The 21,839-nt window shown below is 39.9% G+C and overlaps 2 protein-coding genes and 1 long non-coding RNA gene across 4 annotated transcripts; 1 reads left to right on the top strand and 2 right to left on the bottom strand.

Moving 5' to 3' along the window:
* Nucleotides 1–142: 142 nt before the first annotated feature.
* On the bottom strand, nucleotides 143–12,961 carry ankrd29 (ankyrin repeat domain 29). Of its 2 annotated transcripts, XM_028588076.1 has the most exons (10): nucleotides 12,799–12,961; nucleotides 11,089–11,199; nucleotides 10,706–10,804; nucleotides 10,037–10,135; nucleotides 8,797–8,895; nucleotides 8,154–8,252; nucleotides 7,822–7,920; nucleotides 6,887–6,982; nucleotides 644–742; nucleotides 143–548 (listed from the first exon to the last, which is right to left on the bottom strand). In XM_028588076.1, the coding sequence occupies exons 1-10, from the start codon at nucleotides 12,808–12,810 to the stop codon at nucleotides 459–461; spliced, it is 903 nt and encodes a 300-aa protein (XP_028443877.1). In that variant the 5' UTR covers nucleotides 12,811–12,961; the 3' UTR covers nucleotides 143–458. The 2 variants fall into 2 exon arrangements, with proteins under 2 accessions (XP_028443877.1, XP_028443878.1); XM_028588077.1 differs by lacking the exons at nucleotides 11,089–11,199; nucleotides 12,799–12,961 and adding an exon at nucleotides 10,933–11,013.
* On the bottom strand, nucleotides 4,066–6,294 carry LOC114561916 (uncharacterized). The gene is made up of 3 exons (XR_003693407.1): nucleotides 6,256–6,294; nucleotides 4,251–4,310; nucleotides 4,066–4,102 (listed from the first exon to the last, which is right to left on the bottom strand). It is a non-coding gene; the product is annotated as an uncharacterized LOC114561916 (long non-coding RNA).
* Nucleotides 12,962–14,602: 1,641 nt separating the features above from the next.
* cts12 (cathepsin 12) lies at nucleotides 14,603–20,598 on the top strand. Its single transcript, XM_028587114.1, has 8 exons — nucleotides 14,603–14,642; nucleotides 16,075–16,220; nucleotides 16,314–16,433; nucleotides 17,262–17,426; nucleotides 17,522–17,743; nucleotides 18,241–18,409; nucleotides 19,491–19,596; nucleotides 19,728–20,598. The coding sequence occupies exons 1-8, from the start codon at nucleotides 14,612–14,614 to the stop codon at nucleotides 19,825–19,827; spliced, it is 1,059 nt and encodes a 352-aa protein (XP_028442915.1). The 5' UTR covers nucleotides 14,603–14,611; the 3' UTR covers nucleotides 19,828–20,598.
* Nucleotides 20,599–21,839: the final 1,241 nt, after the last annotated feature.

Here is a 21,839-nt window from a genome sequence, read left to right as displayed (position 1 = left end):
AATCATATTGTTACATGTAATATCTATTTTTTATTTTTAAAATTATAATCAGGATGTCTATGACTTTTCTAACTAAAATTACTTAATCCTCACACTTATGGATTGAATAACAAATTTACACTTTATTACGTCTAGTAAAAAGGCAAATAAAAAGTGTGCAAAATATCTAGAAATCTTACAACACCTGGGGTGAACAAAAATAAATGCACATGCTGTATACCAACAGAGTAAAGGAGATGATGCACATGGCAGACAAATGCATTTTGGTTGCGCATTGAGTTGCTCTGTATTTAGTCCAGGTTTATTCAACATATGACTTAATTCCAGTCGCAATCAAAAGCAAGCACCATGTACAGTATATGTGGTAGTTGAGTAGATTTGTCACTGTGTTATGTTCCTCTCAGTACACTTCATCAGTGTGGTACAGCCAGGCATGAAGGTAGGAGTCTGGGTGGTCATCAGCTGTCTCCACTTAAGATGGATTTGGATGGATGTAACACCTTTAGGATGCGATCGCTCTTTGTAAGATCTGCAGGGAGTTCATTATTCTGCAAAACACACACAAGAAAAAGTCTACCAGCTGAAATGATCTGCTCATGTTCTGTCCGTTTATCATCTAATCTTTAAAGCCTAAGTGCCTTACCTTGTTGGGTAGTGTAGGGTCTGCGTTGGCTCTAAGCAGCAGCAGAACAGTTCGGATATTTCCACCCATAACAGCAGCATGTAGGGCAGTAGAGCCGTTCTGGAGACAAAAAATACACATACAGTATGTATTCATAATGATTATGAAGAGGCGTTGCATTCTCCAGTTTTTAACAAATATAAACCTGCTCTTCATCCAGTGCTGCAGGGTTAGTATTAAATGAATAGTTTGACATTCTGGGAAATATGCTTAGACCCTTTTTTATATCTTGTTGGTTTAATATGTAAAAACAAAACAAAAAACATAAGTGAAGTTGAGGTTTTTGCAGGGAGTTATGTGCCAGACTATTTCTTGGCCGGGAGCAGTGACCTCCTGAACAGAGTCAGGCTAGCTGTTTCCCCCTGTTTCCATTCTTTATGCTAAGCTAAGCTAACTGTCTGCTGGTTGTATCTTCATTTTGAATGGACAGACGTGAGAGCGGTAATACAAAAGTGTAAAGACCCCTGGCAGTAGCTCAGTCCGTAGGGACTTGGCTTGGGAACCAGAGGGTCTCAGTTCAAGTCCCCGTATGGACGGAGCGTGGACTGGTAGCTAGAGAGGTGCCAGTTCACCTCCGGGGCACTGTCAATGTGCCCTTGAGCAAGGCGCTGAACCACCAACTGCTCGAGCGCCTTGGGCAGCCCCCTCACCCTGGTATCTCTCCATTTGTGCATGTATAGGTCCTGAGCATGTGTGTGTATTTCAGGCCTGTGTGTAACTAACAATGGAGTGAAAAATTTAATTTTCCCCTTGCGGGTTAATAAAGTATGTCTTCTTCTACATTCAGGTTTTACGGGGGTTTATGTGCCAGACTATCTTCCTGGAGTCTTTATGGTATGCCATGCTAACCGTCTCCTCGCTGTAGCTACATATTTACCGTACAGAAATGAGATGGTATCGAGCTTCTCATTTAACTCTCAGCAAGAAAGCGAGTAAACTATGGCGTTATATTACTGTCATTAGTCAAGAGCGCATTATTTCAATTTGAGAGCATTTCTCACTGATATTACGTTCAGATTTCTTGCTCTCACACTCAAATAGTCACTGCTCGTGCTTAGATTTGCTCTGCTTGTGCTCAAACTTTCTGCTTAGACTCAGATATGTTGTTGTTTGGACAGATTTCCTGCTCTCAGCTTTGAACCTTCTCCTCGCACTCAGGCTGACTCTGCTCGCTTGCAAATTTTCTGCTCTCGGATCTCTCCTGCGCGCTTGGATTTTTTTGTGTTATAACCCTGCCAAAAGTCAACAACCAATAGAATGCCAGCTGTAGTGTTGACCAATGAAATGATCCCTGCCCCGTTGAGGGTGCGTTCACTTTACGTTAGAACGTCTGTTGAGGGCGGCTGCACTGTAACCGATAACTGTAACCAAGTTTATATACCCCCGCGCCGTTCATTGCTTTATTATAAGTATATGTCAACAATGTGCACAGAATGGTCGACGCACTTTCACCTGCACCCATCAGAAAACGGGAGAAAGCTTTGAAGTGGGACATATGAAGTTATGTCCACAACTACGAGGGTGAGTAACATAACTTAAGCACCTAGCTAGCTAGCTAACATATGGCACTAGCATATAGCCTAGCTTGATGTCCATAAACAAATAGATTTTCTTTATTGTATAGCTAGATTGAACGACATATGACGGACTGTATGTGTATATGTGATGACCTCACTTTGTATTTTTTCCTCGTTTGGTTAACCATGTTCCTGGGATTTGGCTGATTTCATGTTAGAGCCAATAGTAAAACCTAAACTGTAATATAACTGAAAGAACACAAGAAACTGGATTGTTTGTGTCAGTTTTTGCATCACTGTTGTGTTGTTCATCAGAATTTAGTCTTCATTCCTTCATATAACATTAGTCTGAAAATGATGAATTCATATCAGTCTGTTTAAAAAGTTGTAACATTAAGTACAATTTCACCACTATAATAAAAACAAATCTAGAAATGATATGCTTTCTTATTTGCTCCTTAAATAGCAGTTATTTGTTTAATTAATACAAAGCAAACTGAACTGAAAAAACAAGTATTTTGTTTTACGTTCTTTTCATCCAGGTGGGGCTGATGGGCTCGACCCCTGTTGATCTGTGTGTGTCATATCACCAACCCATGATAGCTAGAATTCAGCCTGCTACTCCAGATCTACCTACTGTATGGCTGACTACAGACTACAACCATCTGGTCCAGATCTACCTACTGTATGGCTGACTACAGACTACAACCATCTGGTCCAGATCTACCTACTGTATGGCTGACTACAGACTACAACCATCTGCTCCAGATCTACCTACTGTATGGCTGACTACAGACTACAACCATCTGCTCCAGATCTACCTACTGTACGGCTGACTACAGACTACAACCATCTGCAAGTTTTGTTTGTAGTGAATCAACAGCTGCACTAAAAGTCTCTTGGGTTCATATGGGACTTGGTTGTTCTCCATACTGCATCACACACTATATTATATTAGTATATTTTTTGTTTTGTTATATTAGTACAAACAACAGTATGTATCATTACTTAACCACAGTATATATTATTCTGGTGTACACTGTTGACTTGACTCTAATACAGACAACAGTAAGTATCATTACTTAACCACAGTATATATTATTCTGGTGTACACTGTTGACTTGACTCCATGCTATTGATTATACATCACTTTAGCTTACCACTACCTCATAACTTAACCTTAATTGCTCTTGTATAGTTCATTTATCTTCTACTAGTTGTATATACCTCCTATTTAATTGAATTATTCTTAATTTGTGTTGCAATACCTGAATCATCCCTCTTGTGAACACTAGGCTTATCTTATCTTTATTCATAACCCTGCTCACAAACTCACCTTAACCTGGGTCATCTGTTTGCCAATATCAATGTTCCTGCTACAGTAAATCCTATAGGCAAATTGTTCTGCTTTCACCGTAGTATGAACAATACACTTTTAAGGTTTTGTGTCAAATATTGTGCAATTTGTTATGAATTACTCATTCTTTTGACAAGGTAAATTAAAGCTATTTACCAAGTGTCAGCTCTGGTCAATTTAATTGTACTGTTGTTTTTTTTATAAATGTTATGGAAAATGAAAAAAACAAATTTGCCTTGATCAGGGTTTTAATTTGTTGCAAATATGAATATGGTTTTAATAATCTGTATCTTACTGCTCTGAAAAACTACAATGATTTATGAAATATCAGTGATACTTATCAACATTTATTGAATTGATTGAATATATTGGCAGACATTACAGGCACCTATTCATGTCAACAGAGAAAACAATAGTTCTCTCTTTTATCACTTTGATTATGCAGGTGATGGTGCAGAAAGAGGGGTGAAGTCCTTGTAGATCTCTGGCACTTTGAGGACAGAAAGATCCAGCAACTCTCCACTGTTGTCTTTGTATAGTATGCTCCTATCAAAGACAAATTCATAGACATCAACACATAAGATATTAGGTGTACATAGCTTTCTTTAACATCATTACTATATATATATATATATATATATATATATATATATATATATATATATATATACACACACACACATACATACCTTACCTTATCTGATTTGGTTTTGTGGACATCAGTAATTTTCTCTCCCAGGCCTGGTTGTGCACCCTGTGAATTTAAGCAAGAAACATAAATGATAAGTGTATGTAACATGATTTTATTATTATATTACAACAGGGGTTCTCCAGTCACACCTAGAAGAAGAGAAACAAACAAACAAAACACTTGTTCTTTTCTGCTCAGTTTGCTTTGTATTAATTAAAAAAATAACATATTTAAGTTGCAAATAAAGCATATAATTTCTAGATCTGTTTTATTATAGTGGTGAAATTGTACTTAACAGACTGGGTCCGTGTACTTTTTCGTTCATTTGATTTTCATTTCATAAACAGGTATTATAAAACAAAAAACAAATGGTTATTTGATTTTCGTTTTAAAATACAAAATTTGAAATTGAAATACAAGGCATTTTTTCCTTTTCATGGTCAAAAGGGGATGGGAGAAATTTAAATATTCAGAGACCGGATGTTGTCATTTCCAAGGCAACAGCGCCAGCCTAGCCTACCAGTGTTGCTTTCAGCCCAGGCTAAAATTACGTTGGAAACCTATACTCTTGATAATGCTTGGGGGGGATTTTATTTCATAATGTCATATGTATTTATTACCCTCTCTCCCTGCCTCCCTCTGACTCTGTCTCTTCCCGCCGCAGACAACTTCGCCCAAAGAGAGTTGAACCAGCTGACTGAGGAAACAGAATTTCAGTTCACAGCTGTAACGGTACCGTTACGCCACCATTAACAATCCCAGCAAACTTTCTGTTGCTGCCGTTAAACTTGCTGATCTGGCAGAGAGTCACCGGCGGTTCAGGATCAGATCATGGGGATCAGACCTCCGGAGCTGGGTCTAATATTCTAATATTAGCTGCTGCTGCAGCTAGCTAGCAGCTAGCCACCAGCCCTGTGACCTCGGTCCCTGCGGTTCGCTGGCGTTACCCGCTCTAGCTGAGCTGGGAATCTGCCGCACTTGTGATTTATTCATATTTTCTTTTCTTTACAGTGATATGCTATGATGCACTGATGCCAGGCAGGCTTGCTGCTGCAGTTAGTCAGAGTCTGTGAGATAACAAAACTTAATAAAATATAAAATATAACGTGCATATAAATAGACGGAATAAATAAAAGTCCCCGGAAATAAATATAAGTAAAACATATGTATTTAGGCTATTGAACTATAATGACTAGCTAATGCCTATATATATGTATTGCTTCATTTATGTATTTCATGTTCTATTTCATAGCCATATTTATTATGTAAAGGGTGGCAAAAAACGGATGATCAGTCGCTTAGGAAGTTATAGGCTACAGTTTCCCTCAACTGCAGCTGGGACATTCTAACGCTTAACGTGAAAAAGCTTAACGTGGTTTAATGTAACTAAACAGTCAGTTATAAGTCACATAACGTCCATAATAATTGGACTTTGGTTTAGATTTTTTTGACAGTTTTCAGTGGTTATGAGGAGCAATATGAGAGAGAAATTTGGTAAACATTGATCATTGCTTAGGTACATTAAACCACATTAAGCTTTTTCACGTTAAGAGTTAGAATGTCCCGGCTGCAGTTGTTTTTTAATACCTGTTTATGAAATGAAAATCGAATGAACGAAAAAGTACACAGACCAGACTGATATGAATTCATCATTTTCAGACTAATGCTATATGAAGGAATGAAGACTAAATTCTGATGAATAACACAACAGTGATGCAAAAACTGACACAAACAATCCAGTTTCTTGTGTTCTTTCAGTTATATTACAGTTTAGGTTTTACTATTGGCTCTAACATGAAATCAGCCAAATCCCAGGAACATGGTTTACCAAACGAGAAAAAAATACAAAGTGGGGTCATCACATATACACATACAGTCCGTCATATGTCGTTCAATCTAGTTATACAATAAAGAATATCTATTTGGTTATGGACATCAAGCTAGGCTATATGCTAGCGCCATATGTTAGCTAGCTATGCTAGCTAGGTGCTTAAGTTATGTTACTCACCCTCGTAGTTGTGGACATAACTTCATATGTCCCACTTCAAAGCTTTCTCCCGTTTCCTGATGGGTGCAGGTGAAAGTGCGTCGACCATTCTGTGCACATTGTTGACATATACTTATAATAAAGCAATGAACGGCGCGGGGGTATATAAACTTGGTTACAGTTATCGGTTACAGTGCAGCCGCCCTCAACAGACGTTCTAACGTAAAGTGAACGCACCCTCAACGGGGCAGGGATCATTTCATTGGTCAACACTACAGCTGGCATTCTATTGGTTGTTGACCTTTGGCAGGGTTATAACACAAAAAAATCCAAGCGCGCAGGAGAGATCCGAGAGCAGAAAATTTGCAAGCGAGCAGAGTCAGCCTGAGTGCGAGGAGAAGGTTCAAAGCTGAGAGCAGGAAATCTGTCCAAACAACAACATATCTGAGTCTAAGCAGAAAGTTTGAGCACAAGCAGAGCAAATCTAAGCACGAGCAGTGACTATTTGAGTGTGAGAGCAAGAAATCTGAACGTAATACCAGTGAGAAATGCTCTCAAATTGAAATAATGCGCTCTTGACTAATGACAGTAATATAACGCCATAGTAAACATATTTCCCAAAATGTTCAAAGTCAATAGCAGCATCCTCTACCTTGAGAAGGCCAACTGAAGGAGAAAACTTGAGAAGTTCCTCGATGACGCTGTTGTGTCCCTTAAAAGCAGCTTTGAATAACGCTGTTGATCCATCCTTGAAAAACAACAGAGAAAGCATATAATTATCTAACAATCTCCACTTAAAGGTCCCATGGCATAAAAATGTCACTTTATGAGGTTTTTTAACATTAATATGAGTTCCCCCAGCCTGCCTATGGTCCCCCAGTGGCTAGAAATGGTGATAGGTGTAAACCGAGCCCTGGGTATCCTGCTCTGCCTTTGAGAAAATGAAAGCTCAGATGGACCAATCAGGAATCTTCTCCTTATGAGGTCATAAAGAGCAAGGTTACCTCCCCTTTCTCTGCCTTGCCCGCCCAGAGAATTTGGACCACCCATGAGAGAGAGAGAGACATCATGGCTTTCAAACGAGCAAAGTGGCAGTTGGTCAAGGCCACACCCCCCCTCCACCTTGCTTTCAACTATATTGCATGGTCCTCTTTTGACTACATGGTCCTCATCAGCAGACAAAGTTTGCTCTGTTGTCACGATGAAACTGTAGATGTTCAAACTAGGGCTGCTCGATTATAGAAAAAAAATCTTAATCATGATTACTTTTCGTCAATATTGAAAACAATTATTTAACACGATTACTCATTGACTTTTGGAAAGCTGCTGCATTCATTGAATTTAAAAAAACAGTGAAATTGAACTGTGACATTTCCCTTCATAATTTTCCTGTTTGAACTTTGTTTTCTCATTTAAAACACAAGACAAAATAAGAGTTTACTTGCAAAACGTGATGTGCAAAATAATCGCTTTTCTCGATGTCTCTGTTTTTTGTAATCGTCAGAAGCTGAAATCGTAATCACGATAAAAAATGTGGTTAATTGCACAGCCCTAGAACAAACTATTAACTCTAAAAGAACTACATACGTGTCTGTCAGCATCCCGATCTGCACCACGTAAGAGTAGCACCCTCACCACCTCACTGTGACCCATCTGGGCTGCCATCCACAGGGCGGCAGTGCCGTCCTGGAGAACACATTGGGGGGGACAAAAGGACATAAGAGGGAGGAGGTGAAACGGAAGAGGAATATTAATCGCTGCAGGATATCCTCAAGGGATGAGAGGAGCAGTGAGCTAAAGAGGCGACTGTATGTGTGACTATGACCAGCAGTATTTGAATACTTCTTCCACCACTGACTATGACCTTTAAATCTGTAAAAAAAAAGAAAAAGAAAAAGCTAAAGAGGCGAGGACAATACCTCCCTCGCTTGGTTAACCTTGGCACCACATGACAACAGCTGACGAATCACGTTCACATGGCCCTCCTGGGCAGCGAGAAACAGAGGAGTGGCACCGTCCTGAAACATAGAAGGAGAATCCTCTCACACACAGGGTAACACCTTGCTGCTGTACTTAGACCTATAGAAACAACTGGCAGAAAAGCTTCCAACTAATCAAAAGGTGTATTACTAACATAATACTTTAATACTACTATTTGATAAATATATGTATGTGCAGTGAGGTTGTTTTTCCTTGCCTAAGGACAGACACTAATCCTGCCAAATGTCAGTCGTGTATGACTCAGCAGTCTGCAGAAACCTGAGAGGCTGGATTCCAGCAGCTGGGACATTGTGTGCAACTGAACCATTATGTTCCTGACAGACAGACAGATGGACAGACAGACAGACGGACAGACGGACAGATGGTCAGACGGACAGACAGACAGACAGACAGACAGACAGACAGACGGACAGAAAGACAGACCGACGGACGGACAGACAGACAGACAGAGGACGGACGGATGGACGGACGGACAGACAGACAGACAGACAGACAGACAGACAGACGCACTGACAGTGAGAGGGAGGCAGGTCTAATAAAGAGGCTGAAGCTGTGGCTCACATTCAGCTGGTCGTGAACATTGGCTCCATGCTTCAACAGGGTGCTCACCACCTTGGAGTGTCCGTACTGACAGGCGACTGTGAGAGCTGTGCCGCCATCCTGTGACAAACACACAAGAAAAACTATTTAGCAGTAGTCTATATCGACGGTGTTTCATTTGCGGGATTGTTCACGTGCTGTCAGAAATTCCACCGGATGTCCCTTATTTTCTGCCGGATGTCCGTCACCTTCCGCTTTCTTTGTACGTCCTCCAATTTCCACCAACTGCGGAACGGCTGGGGATCCGCTCCGGAACGGCGGCGGAGTCATTAGGTTTCCATTAAAGTCAGTGTGTGTACTTCCACTGACTGCAGAACGGCTGCGTTCCGACTCCGGCCCAGCTCCGGTGATCCACATCCCTCCGGAGCAGATACGCAGAGCTCCGCAGCAATTCAGCACAGGGCAGATAGTGCGGGACAGGAAGTCGAGCACAGAAACAAAATAAAACATCCGGTTCATTTTCAAAATAAAATACACCATGCTCCCGGTGGATCATATTTTCCAAAGCCCAAAGTCCCCCCCAAAGGGACTTACCATCTCCAACAGAAAACACTGTTCACAAACTGCTCCAAACAGCTCTATTGTAGTCCAGCCTTTACTTCAGAGACAAACGTGGTCACTTTGGAACACACGTTATAATGCTCGCCTAGCTGCTAGCGTGGCACGCCCTCATACTCTGCTTCTGACTGGCTAGTAGTCCTTACCTAGCTACTGTCAGGACACGCCCTCGTACTCTGCTTCTGACTGGCTAGTAGTCCTTACCTAGCTACTGTCAGGACACGCCCTCGTACTCTGCTTCTGACTGGCTAGTAGTCCTTACCTAGCTACTGCTTCTGACTGACTCCCAACAAAGATGGAACAGAAGTGAGATGTCTCACTCTGTAGCTAAAACAGAGAGCTCAACACACAGGGTGAAAAGAGGAGGTGCAGCAATGTGCAGTACAACACAAATATGGTGTTTTTTGAAAATTAAACCATGTAAACCTATTCTGATATAACCTCTAAATACAATTATGAACCTGAAAATGAGCATAGTATGAGCACTTTAAGTCTCCAGAGGTGTAAAAAAGCAGCCTGTGCCTCATCTTTGTTTACTGATCTCTATACTCGGATTCCCTGAGATGATAGCATGACAGCAGTCGCCATCACACCCAGTATTATATAAAGACTGTGATGAAAATGCATTGTCCCTGCTGCATACCTTAGTTTGGAATTCAGTGGAGGCACCGAATTCAAAGAGGAGTTTCACAACGTCATTGTGTCCCTGCTGGGAGGCGAAGAACAGGGCCGTAGAACCTGTCTGAAAAGGACAATTTAAAAAAGAGATACTGCTGTTTTCACTTGGAAAAAAAAACATGTTTATATGTATTATAAGTGTAAAATAGAACAGAAAAACATCAGGAGTCCAGGAGTCTTCATAGGCAGTCTGTAAGTTGTTTCAGGTATCAACATCATCAAAACCAATAATTAGTAAGGGGGGGCCGGTGCCACCCCATGCCCCTCTTCTAGCCCTGCCCCTGCTTATTCTTAAATCCAACAAGACTATACTGATGTGCTTCCTACAGCCAAACTCATTTTCAAACATAAAACTGACATTACAGAAGCTACATTTAAAGATATCTAAATCTATATCTAAATGTGTAGCTACAACCAGAAAACAGTTATCTTATCTTAGCACAAAGACAGGAAACTTGTTTGTTTAAACCGTACAACAACTGCGTTTAGTGTTTTGTGGGGCTTACGTACCCGACTATTTCTTGGCCGGGCGCAGTGACTTCCTGGAGTCTCCGCTGGCAGGTTACCTGGTAACCTCTCAGTGACTTATGGTACACTGTTTCTTTGGGCTAGCCAGTTATTCTCCCGATCATACCTCTCTCTGGTAGTTGATGTCCGCTCCTTGCATGATAAGTTCTTTGACACATTCAAAATGGCCGCTGTAGGACGCCACCATCAGCGCTGTCGTTCCATACTGAAAAGAAACATGGCAACAATAAATTAGCAACCATAGGTGTTTATTTTTTTATTGTAAATGACATGCTGATAATGTGGTGATGAAACTGCAAAAATCCTTTCCAACTTAACACAGGAAGCCCTCACCGTTTATTATGATGGGGGTGGGGGGGGACATAAAATGGGTGGTACACACACATCATGCAACCACAGAGGAAAGGCTTGAAGCTCTCTGTGTCCCTACCACAGGTGGGTTATGGGAAAAGCGTGCAGCTGAGCAGCCAGGACATGCAGCGGCCGTACACTGTCTCTGCAGTCCGAGTCCACGCGCCCGCTGTTGAGCAGCAGCTGAAGTAGAGCCAAGTTCCCCTTCCTCGCTGCCCAAAACACAGCATTAGCCAGGGGTGTTTCCTTCTGGAGGGTAAATACACACAACAACCACTGACCTTAAACCACCATTACAGTATTATAATAATAGTATTGTACACACTGACAGTAGAGTACAGCCAGTAAAAACAGCACAGTGTCCTATGCAGGAGTCAAGGTTTAACCCTTGTGTTGTCCTCGGGTCAAATTTGACCCATTTTCAACGTTTTTTTAAATCAGAAATATGGGTTTCTTTGAACCAAAATGCCCAAAAATAACATGGTTGCATGGATGTAAGTTGTATGGAACCCATACAATGATCTTTGCACGTAAAATCAATGATTACTTTTATTGAATTCGGGGTGTTTCTATTATTCTATTTTATAAACATGTTTAAATGGTTTTAAAACAGTATTGTGACTAAACTTTGACATAAACCAGTCTGTGATTCACTCAACATCCTGTGATCTGAACTATTAGTCAAAATAATTCATAATTTGAGATATATATACAAATATTAGGTATAATGTCATACAAATTAGGTTTCATTGACCATGAATTTAAAAATAAAATGTAAAAAAGAAAGTGACGAAAACGTTTTAAAAAGTGTCAAAAGCATAAAAAAATAACCAAAAACGCTGTAAAAAGCACAAAAAAAATTCTAATTCAGAGTCAAACAAACACTGTTCCCGCCTCTTTCTGAGTAGACATTAGGGCTGCACAATATATCGTTTTTTTAGAGGTGGGAAATAAAATCGATTCATGTATGTATCGTGATTTATTTTTTGACGATTTTTAAAATCGATTCTTTCCCCCCAGTATCGATATTTGTTATCTATTTTTGTACCAATGATTCACCTAAATATTTTCTGTTTATACAGTACGGTGATACATCATATCCGTTATGTAGTTGCTGACCGAAAGCAGAAAATGCAGAAAATACATACAGACTGACTGACTGATATTTTTCAGGAATGTCTCATGATATATTATCTCTAGAAGGGTGTTATTCAACTTTGGTTTTTGTTAAAGAAGGAAAAGAAAATCGCAATACTCAATACGCTATAAATGAAAATGGCGATACAAATCAAATCATCATTTATATTAAATTCACTGTTCAATTTGTTCAATAAAAAAACATTGGAAATAATTTCCTTACATTTGTTTTAAATTCAACACACAAGTTATTGTATTTTAGCAAAACACTGAAAGCTGCAGAACTGAGTAGCCTACACTTTAATATCGAGTAATATCGTTATCGCGATATTCAAGTTATCGCATAGCGCATATTTTCCTCATGTGCAGCCCTAGTATAATTCAGGGATTTGAATGAAGTATTTTGCATCAAACATACGCTAGAGCAGCACACTACACAGGTTAATGTGTCAAATTGAAGTAGGACCACAGGCCATGATGTCCTATAGCCTAGGATTGCTGTGAAGTTTGTAATAAACAGCCTATTTAATTACAGCTCACACCGGCTTCCTCGCGGTGCTTTAGTTAAATACACCACGTCGTTAGATAATTCCTGAAAATGAATCAAAGTGTAGGCTACACTTTAAGAGGAAGCAGGTGTGATCTGGTTTCTCATTGAGGCCCTCTGGGATGCGTGCAGAGAATGATGGATCACGGAAAAGGCTGGTTTACCTTAAAAGACATCCTGCAGACCTTTATTGGTGACTCATGGTTCTTCCTGCGCGCTCATTAGAGTAGAGACGGTGCGGAGCGCCACTCGCCTGTTTTTGCTGCACTGTGTCTGGGTGTAGACGGCGCCGGTTCGCGGACATAATAACACACAGCCCGACAGTCAGCTGAGCGCTGCAGTCACTGCTGCACCGAGGCACGGAGCCGGCCGCCGGGTGGCGCTGCTGAGCACACATATATAGACACACACACACACACACACACACACACACACACACACACACACACACACACACACACACACACACACACACACACACACACACACAGAAGCTTTAGGCTATTTCTCATTGCACCACTGTCGAAATTACGTTGGTAGGCTACCCCCGGAGTATTAAAAAGCACAACAATCACAATAAACACGAGAAAAAAAAAATTATATATATATATATATATATATATATATATATATATATATATATATATATATATATATATATATATATATATATATATATGTATATAGGCCTTTTATTTCTTAAAAAGGCAGATAAGGTATATGTGTGTGTGTGTACACACACACACATTTGGTTTAGCCTACTCAATGCTTCATGCTTGATATATAGATTATGATATACTTGTACTTGAGTTTATCTAATTGTTCTATTCCACTACATTTCAAAGGCAAATTAGTCATTTTACTCCACTACATTTATTTGGCAGCTGTAGTTTCAAATTAATTTCTTATTATGTTTACATTACTGTAAATAAACGTGTGATAAACTCATAAATTACAAAACTGATTAATAAACAAGTGGTCCTTAACTTGTTTTGGCTCCCGTCCCTTACAGTATCTAGTTTGGGGCCCCTTGTCACATTTCATTCATTTAATCTTTAACAACAGCGTCCCACTCCCTCCCGCTCCCTCAGATCCTCTTCCTCCATACACCTGTCTGTCCCCTCCGCCCGTCTCACCACCATGGGAAGCAGAGCATTCAGCCGCTCTGCTCCCCGTCCCTGGAACTCATTACCACCCCAACTTAGAAATATTAATTAATTCCCCCATTTCAAATTGCAACTCAAAACACATCTGTTTAAAACTGCCTATTCCACTTGATGTCAATTGCTCTGCCTCTTTCTGTTGTTGTCATTGTTGCTGTATTCTTTATTTTTTTGCTGTTTTTAATTTTTCTTATGTATCCCTGTGCGGTGTCCTTGAGTGCTGAGAAAGGCGCCTTTAAATAAAATGTATAATTATTATTATTTAACAGTGAGTTGTTAGCATCTGTTCCTCCAAATAGTGATTTATGCCTCTAAGCTGCACAGACAGTTTCAATTTGTTTAACTGTTCCAGGCCCATATATGTCTAATTATACATTATTACACAACAATGCGAAGATTTGAGAATTTTTTTTAATTACAAATTATGTGTAGCAGAACATTGTTTTTTCTGCCCCATTAATCATCTCACAACTCCAAAGATGCAATTCAGTTTTCATTTTTTATTTAAATAAATCATCGATGTACTTCCTGTTTTTTGGAAAGTTAGCTGTCAGGTGTTATGCTCACTTATAAACAGGTCATTGAAGGATTTACAATATTGCAGCTTTAGCTCTCTCTAAACGATAATAGAGGTATTGGAGCAGGCAAAGCATCTTATTTTTGTTGACTAATATCCTTCTCAGGTGCTGGCATAAGTGTTGATTAAGGGATCCATTAAAGTATATAGTGAAAACCTGTAGGCTACTTATTGCTAAGCTTTATAAGGAAGGTTGACAGTGAGTCTGTTGCTGTGTAGCGGAGTAGCTCTCAGACCATGGCAACAAAACAGACTCACATCCATGAAGGTAAGCTGGCCAGGGCTTTTTATTTCATATGGACTACAGTGTTAGAAAAAAATAACATCTGAAAGTCCACCTTTTATTTTAAAGACATCTTGCATTTTAAAATGCAAATTGCTTGGTTTTATTAATTGTCAAGAGACATACATGGCTTTTTGTTTGTTCAGTAAAAAGCCCCTTGTTGTGGAGAGAATCACCTCTGCCAAATTAAACTAAAGTATTTAAGCTTACAGGCTGCTTTGTTCATGCAGTAACATGTACAGTTTGGGCTGTGATCCACTGATAAATTATGTGTCAGACATATTGCATCTTTTTACATCAAATTGCATTTTAGTGAGAGTTCAGTCATAAAAATGACATTTTCTGTGAAGAACATGCGGGGTCATGTTAGCAATGTAACCTTGAGATGTAGAATTCCATGAGAGAGAGCGCGTATCAACCCCACTTTAGAAATCAATGTAACATTTTTCACTTTTAGAACACATATCCTGGATTTTTATTGCTGTCTCATGTCTTTACCATGGAATAAGCACATTTAATTATAAAAGTGCATTTTTTGCTGTTGATTAGCTAAAATGGCACTTTTTGGACTTTGTAGAGGAAGATATTAAAAATGTAGCATCACCCTCTACACTGTCAGAAATAAAGGTACGGTTGAGGTCCATTTATGTTCTCTGAGGTACAACTGCTGGTGATGTACCCCCAAAGGGTCATAGTTGATCCATAAGGTACACATTTGTACTTTTTATAGGTTGAAAGGGTACAAATGTGAGAAAGGGTCCATGTCTGTACCATTTTTCGAACATATAGGGGTACAATAAGAAAGATGTCAGTGTTATATTAAAATTATATTGGGGGAGGGAATGGCTAGTGCCTCAGGGCTGTCAAGGAAATTATGAAGTTCTGAAATTCATAGTCCTAGAACATTTAGGTCCATTATTGACTCCAGGGGTAGACATTTGCTCCCAAAGGTACAAACTGTAAGAAAACAAGTATGAACCCTTGTAAAGGGGTACAATTGGTGTACCTTTGAGGGTACTGCCCCAGTGACGAGCTGTTGGACCCCTTAAGGTACACATTATTTCTGACAGTGTATATCCGCGATATTCAACAACGTATCGTATATCGGCTATTTTCCTCATATCGTAGTTTCTGTGTGTCTATGTACCTGTCTTTATGTTATCTGTTGATGTATTTGTCAGTGCATATTGCCATGTGCATGAAACAAATCTCCCTCCTGGGACAATACATATCTCTTTATCTATGTATAGAAGTGACGCAGACAGTTTGGGGTCTGAAGATTTAGCCACCAACTGTAGAATAACTTTACAAAACACTACACATCTATTAGGATTGCACAACTTGCAATTAGTTTCTGCTCTGATGTGCTGAGCTCGACAGAAGGTGTGACTCCACCGTGGTGCTCTTGTCCTTGTAGTGCAGCCGGCCTACTTCCTGCTGCGAGCGGCGCTGCTCTCTGTGCTGCTGTGCGGCCCGCGGCGAGTGGCCTCGGACTCAGATGAAGTGGTCCAGACGGAGTGGGAGGTCTGGAAGAGCAGCTACGGCGTAGCTTACGAAGAAATGGTGAGACCAACTCCACATTTCAAATACAAGTGTAAGTCCACGTGCTCCGATTCACTTGAGTCTTCCTGTGATGTGTTTTGTGTCATCATGCAGGACGACATGCAAAGGAGGGCCATCTGGGAGGAGAACAAGCACATGATCGAGAACAATAATCAAGGGTTTTTCATGGGGATGAGACCGTTCACTATGGCCATGAATAAATATGGAGACCTGGTAAGGAGTAGTGTTTTTCTCTCTATGCTAAAAGCTCCACTGGCTACAACCTCAAATCAAAGTATTTGAAGTAAATATAAAGATTTCATTGCATTAACAAACTTATCATTAGTTTATAGACTACATTTGAAAATCCAGACTGAATTATTGATGATTGCAAACAGTAAAAAAGGGAAATAATCTAAATCTGTGATTGAGCTGAGATGTTTTATTTATTTTTTTTATTTAAAATAAAATATTGTTTGGGCTTTTCCACCTTTAACGGATAGGGAAGCTGAGATATGAAAGGGGAAGACATGCAGGAAACCGTCAGAGGTCAGACTCGAACCCTGGATCTTCTGCGTCGAGGAATAAACCTCTACATATGTGCGCCCGCTCTACCAACTGAGCTAACCCGCCCACTGTTTAATGTATTTTTAATACAAGTCAAAATAAAAACAGTGTAGTACAACCAGCTTTTTTTTCTTGCCAAGAGTTGAATGAGACGATTGAAACCACTCTCATGTTTGTATTGAAAATATTTAGCTTAGCATACAATAAGACTCTAGGAAGTTACTGCGTCCAACCAAGAAAAAGTCCAGCAGATAACCCCCGTAAAACCATAAAATGCCATTTTAAAATTTGTTTTACGGATTAAATGGAGAAAATATAATTAGTGATCTTTAAAGGTGCTGGTAGATGGATTTTGTTACTTTTGGACAGAGCCAGGCTAGCTGTTAAGTGTATTCTTTTTTTATTGGCTTAAATAAATATGGTAAGTTGTTTTGATTAACCAATATGCCAACATCAATAACATATGGGAAACTTCTTTATGTTCTCCATATGTAGACGAGAAATGAGTACAAGGTTTTGCAAGGTGCTGCGATAGACTCCCAGTTTGTGAAGCGAGGGAAGACCGTCTCGGGCCGAAAGCTGCGTATCAATGCTAAAAAGTTAGATGCTGCGATTGTGGACTACAGGAACATGGGTTATGTCACTGAGGTGAAAGACCAGGTAAGACTCTTCTAAATTCATCTTCAGCGGGGTTTATCCAGACTGAATCATGATCGCCTTCAAATCTCCTGTGTGTTTTCAAATGTTCTTTGTAGGGTTACTGTGGCTCGTGCTGGGCCTTCAGCACTACGGGAGCTATCGAGGGACAAATATACAAGAGGACAGGTCAGCTTGTATCGTTGAGTGAACAAAACCTGGTGGACTGCTCCAGATCGTATGGTACCTATGGCTGCAGTGGTGCCTGGATGGGCAACGCCTATGACTACGTGGTCAACAACGGGCTGCAGTCGACAAACACCTACCCATACACCTCAGTGGTGAGGCTTAGGCTACATTTACATTGCTAAATTTTGGTTTGTAAGCGGAGTTTTGAGCCAAAAGCGAACTCCAAAAAGTGTTTTTAGCTTCAATAGAAGAACTAATCTGTGTTTAAACTAACACGCCCAAACTGCATATCTCGTGAACATTCTCGTATACTGGGCATGTGCGTACATCGTGACCCAATCAGGCGACGAAACATTGGTGTCGGTGTTGGTGTTGCCAAAGGTCTTCGTTTGCGGCCGTTGAGACTGGAACACAACCAAAACAGGGTCAGAAGTGTTTTCAAATTTCTCTGGATTAGGGGCTCAGAAACGCCAGAGCAGCGTGAACCCGAGGTGCAGATGTAGCAAAGGATATTTGTTTTTAAACCAAAACGTAGCAATGTCAATGTAGCCTTGCATTGCTGGTTCAGCCTCCATCAGAACATTCAAAATGGTTGATCATTCCGTGTCCAGTTTGCCGTTAACTTTAAGCTCTCCGTTTCTCTCAACAGGACACCCAGCCCTGTTACTACGACAGCAGACTTGCAGTTGCCCATATCAAAGACTACAGGTTCCTGCCCAAAGGAGATGAGCAGGCTCTGGCTGATGCCGTGGCAACTATCGGTCCAATCACAGTAGCTCTTGATGCAGATCATTCCAGCTTCCTGTTCTACAGCTCAGGTTAATTGTAAAATCGTTCGTGTCGTGATTCAAATCAGGACATCCTCTTACCTAGACGACAGATCGTTTGCCAATGACTCCCAAAACAACATATATGACAGTTCTATTCAACATTGTGAAACAGTCACAGTTTTAAACAAGTGGGTAAAGTTGTGAAAAGGAACTACTTGGTTAGGTTTAGGAAAAGATCATGGTTTGAGTTCAAATGAGTATTGTTATGGATGTAAGTCTATGACATGGTTATGTATTAACGTAGTTATGTTAGTTAACTTAGTTTAGTTATGTTAGTTTGACACCAAAAGTCAGTGTTGACTTTTGTCAAATGGGACACAAACAGCAGTCTCCTAGGTGAAAGTTTGTTTGACCCATCCACCCGCCATTATCCATCCTTACGCGGCATTTGGTGCTCTTTATATTACCTCACCTGACTTCCTCCTTTGCTCCTGTCATAATTACTACGGCCACTAGATGTCACCGCCTAACAGCAAATGGAAATATGGGCTGGAATAAGCTGGTTGCACAAAAAACCTATATGGTTATTTTTTTGGTGAGAGTAACAGTCTGATTAAAATATATATTTTAAATTATCTGGAATCAAATTACTACGTCTATGTGAAAGATGTTGCTCATAGTGACACAACCCAATAGAGCCAAAAAGGGTAAATGAAAGACGCTACGTCTTTCAGCTCATTTACTCTTTTTGGTTCTGATAAACCCACTGTACGCTACTTGCCCAGCACCAAACAGCAGACAGACAAAGTTAGCAGCTTGCTGGTGAACATAATAGAGCATTTAGCAGCTAAAAGCCAGATAATTAGGAGTTGGTGGAGACCAAAACAAAGCTAAAAGGAGAGTGAATATTAGTCTTATATTCATCAGGTGGACATAAAAATGACTCCACAAGAATGCTAATGTTGCTCTGTGTCTGCTGTCTGATGTGTAAATAAGCAAATATATGCTAACAAGTTGGTCATATTACCTTTAAAGTTGATAATATGTCACTGTTGTCTTTACGGCTTGTTTCCGCTGCCCCCAGGTGGCCAAACAATAAATTAATCCAGGTTGAAATGTCTTTTTGCAGGAATATACGATGAGCCAGCCTGTAACTCTAACAATCTGAGTCATGCGGTGCTGCTGGTCGGCTACGGTTCTGAAGGAGGCCAAGACTACTGGATCATCAAAAACAGGTCAGAAAAGCTCTCCACATATAGAATAACATGGGTTGATTTTGTCGAACACTACATTTTCTATTATATATCACATGTACAAGTCTTTCTTGTATTTTGTTTAATTATGAATTGTTGTTTTTTCGTTTCAGTTGGGGAAGCAGTTGGGGTGAAGGCGGCTACATGCGAATGGTCCGAGATGGCAGAAACGCTTGTGGCATCGCGAGCTATGCTTTGTACCCTATTTTATGATTCTGATAAGATGCTTCAGTCATGTGTTAATGCTGAACTTCACTGCTGTCAGTGGGTATCGGAAAACAACATCAGCCATTGCTTTAACAGCCCATATCATCTCTAAAACACAACTGTCATCCATATTTTCTGAACTTTTCTGACACTGGATACACGTTTTGAGCTCATATGAACCTTTGACAGTGAACACTTTGCTTCTCTCAGGGATGTAGTGCACACACCAACCTGTGGCCAGAAATACTGTTAGCCTTCCTAAAGTTTTATTGATTAGTCTAACTCACCAAATATATATATAAAAAAAACCCTGCAATTTAAATAATTTAAAGTGAAACTATGGACAGAAGTAAAAACACATCGTTCCACTTTCAAATTAAAATGTGAATTTGGAAGTAATAACACACTATTGGGATTTTGCTACTACAATCTTTAAGCTAATGGTGGCTAATTTTAGCAAATGTTAGCAAACTTGCTGTATAATGTACAGTTCACTGACTTGGGACTTGTGAAATGAATAATAACTAAATGATTAATTACCATTATGCAACCCCAACATACATTTTGTGAATTTTAAACAAACCTCTCACTGAATACTGAATGACTCACTGAGCAATGCTTGCCGCAGTTTATTTTTGACTTTCTTGTTATATCTCCAGACTGCAAAACTTTGGTATTTTTATTACAGTAACACTTATTATACTTAGTACAAAATGACATATTTAGTAGAGGAGGGATGACAAGGTGGTGGTTGGGTGGGGTGTGGGTGGGGGCGGGGGGTGTATATGCTCAACTTGAATATGTTTGAGACAGAACAAATAATATGGTGCTTTGTATTTTCAATGCAAATAAATGTTTCTGCTTTTTTTTTTCTACCATTATAAACAATATTTTATACCTACTGGATGAACTGAAATGTTTTGACTTCTGAACTGACTGGTAAATAAAGTGATAACCATTTCATAAGTGTATTTGTCACTTGATCTGCACGTTGCATAGTTTAATCAAACAGTTCACATACACGAGCCACGGCTTCCTACAGTTCCTAATATCTGAAGTTCAACCACACCTCACTGAACCTTGAGCCTAGTTAAGCACTAGCTTACACTCATCCACATATACTGTTTCTTACCGTCCCGATTTTCTTCATGTGTCTCACATGAAAAGCTCCAAGGTCCACCTGCTGCAGGGTTTACCTGGGGAGAGAAGGAGGAACTTTCTGGGAGAGACGGAGAGGCCTTTTCACTGTTCACGTGGCTTTCTGAATAGCTTATAATGCAGTGGAATATATCTTTGATTTGCAGCGTAGTGTTGTTGTTTCTGCTTTGCTTTGCTCCGGTTTGTAACTCTACTGAGAAAAGCTCAGAGTTTAGGCATGACGGACACAGTCAGATCCATGAGAAGACACACAGCACGAAAAAGTTCTGTGATCCTTCCTTCAATAACCAGACAGCAGGCGCTATCACTCAGGTAATGGAACGCCTTATATATTTGTGTTCTACTTTTTGTCAAAAAAGGAGATTACGTTGCAGAGTGTGCTGCAAAACAATGTCAAGGTATCATTTAATGCTCCACCTGGAATTGTTCTGACGCCTTTCAAAAAGTATTTTTTTATTCTCATGTGATTGTATAAAGCTATAATTAGATATGCATTTAATATTGCCTCAGGAATAAATAAAACATCTTTGCATGGCATTCTTAACTTAATCTTTGATACCTAAACCTTCATCAGGGTACATAAGGCCTTTGCATAGGTCCATTTCTAACACACACTCTTCAGTGTGTATATGACCACATATGTTTCTTTCTGTCTCCATGTCACACCCTGATTTACAACTCTGACCAGTCTTTTTTAGTGACAAATGCATCTGACACTGTATGTAATTAATACGATTAAATTCATGTCCATGCTCAGTTAATCACTTTGCAGCCTGATTACTTAATATGATAATAGGTTTTTCCAAAGCAGGTCAGTGGGGTTGGAGTGTTTGCTTGTTAAACAAACACTCCAACCCCAC

Source organism: Perca flavescens, chromosome 9, assembly GCF_004354835.1.
Source record: "Perca flavescens isolate YP-PL-M2 chromosome 9, PFLA_1.0, whole genome shotgun sequence".
NCBI lineage: Eukaryota > Metazoa > Chordata > Actinopteri > Perciformes > Percidae > Perca > Perca flavescens.
The sequence above is the reverse complement of the archived record's forward strand: the minus strand, read 5'-3'. Positions and strand labels throughout refer to the sequence as shown.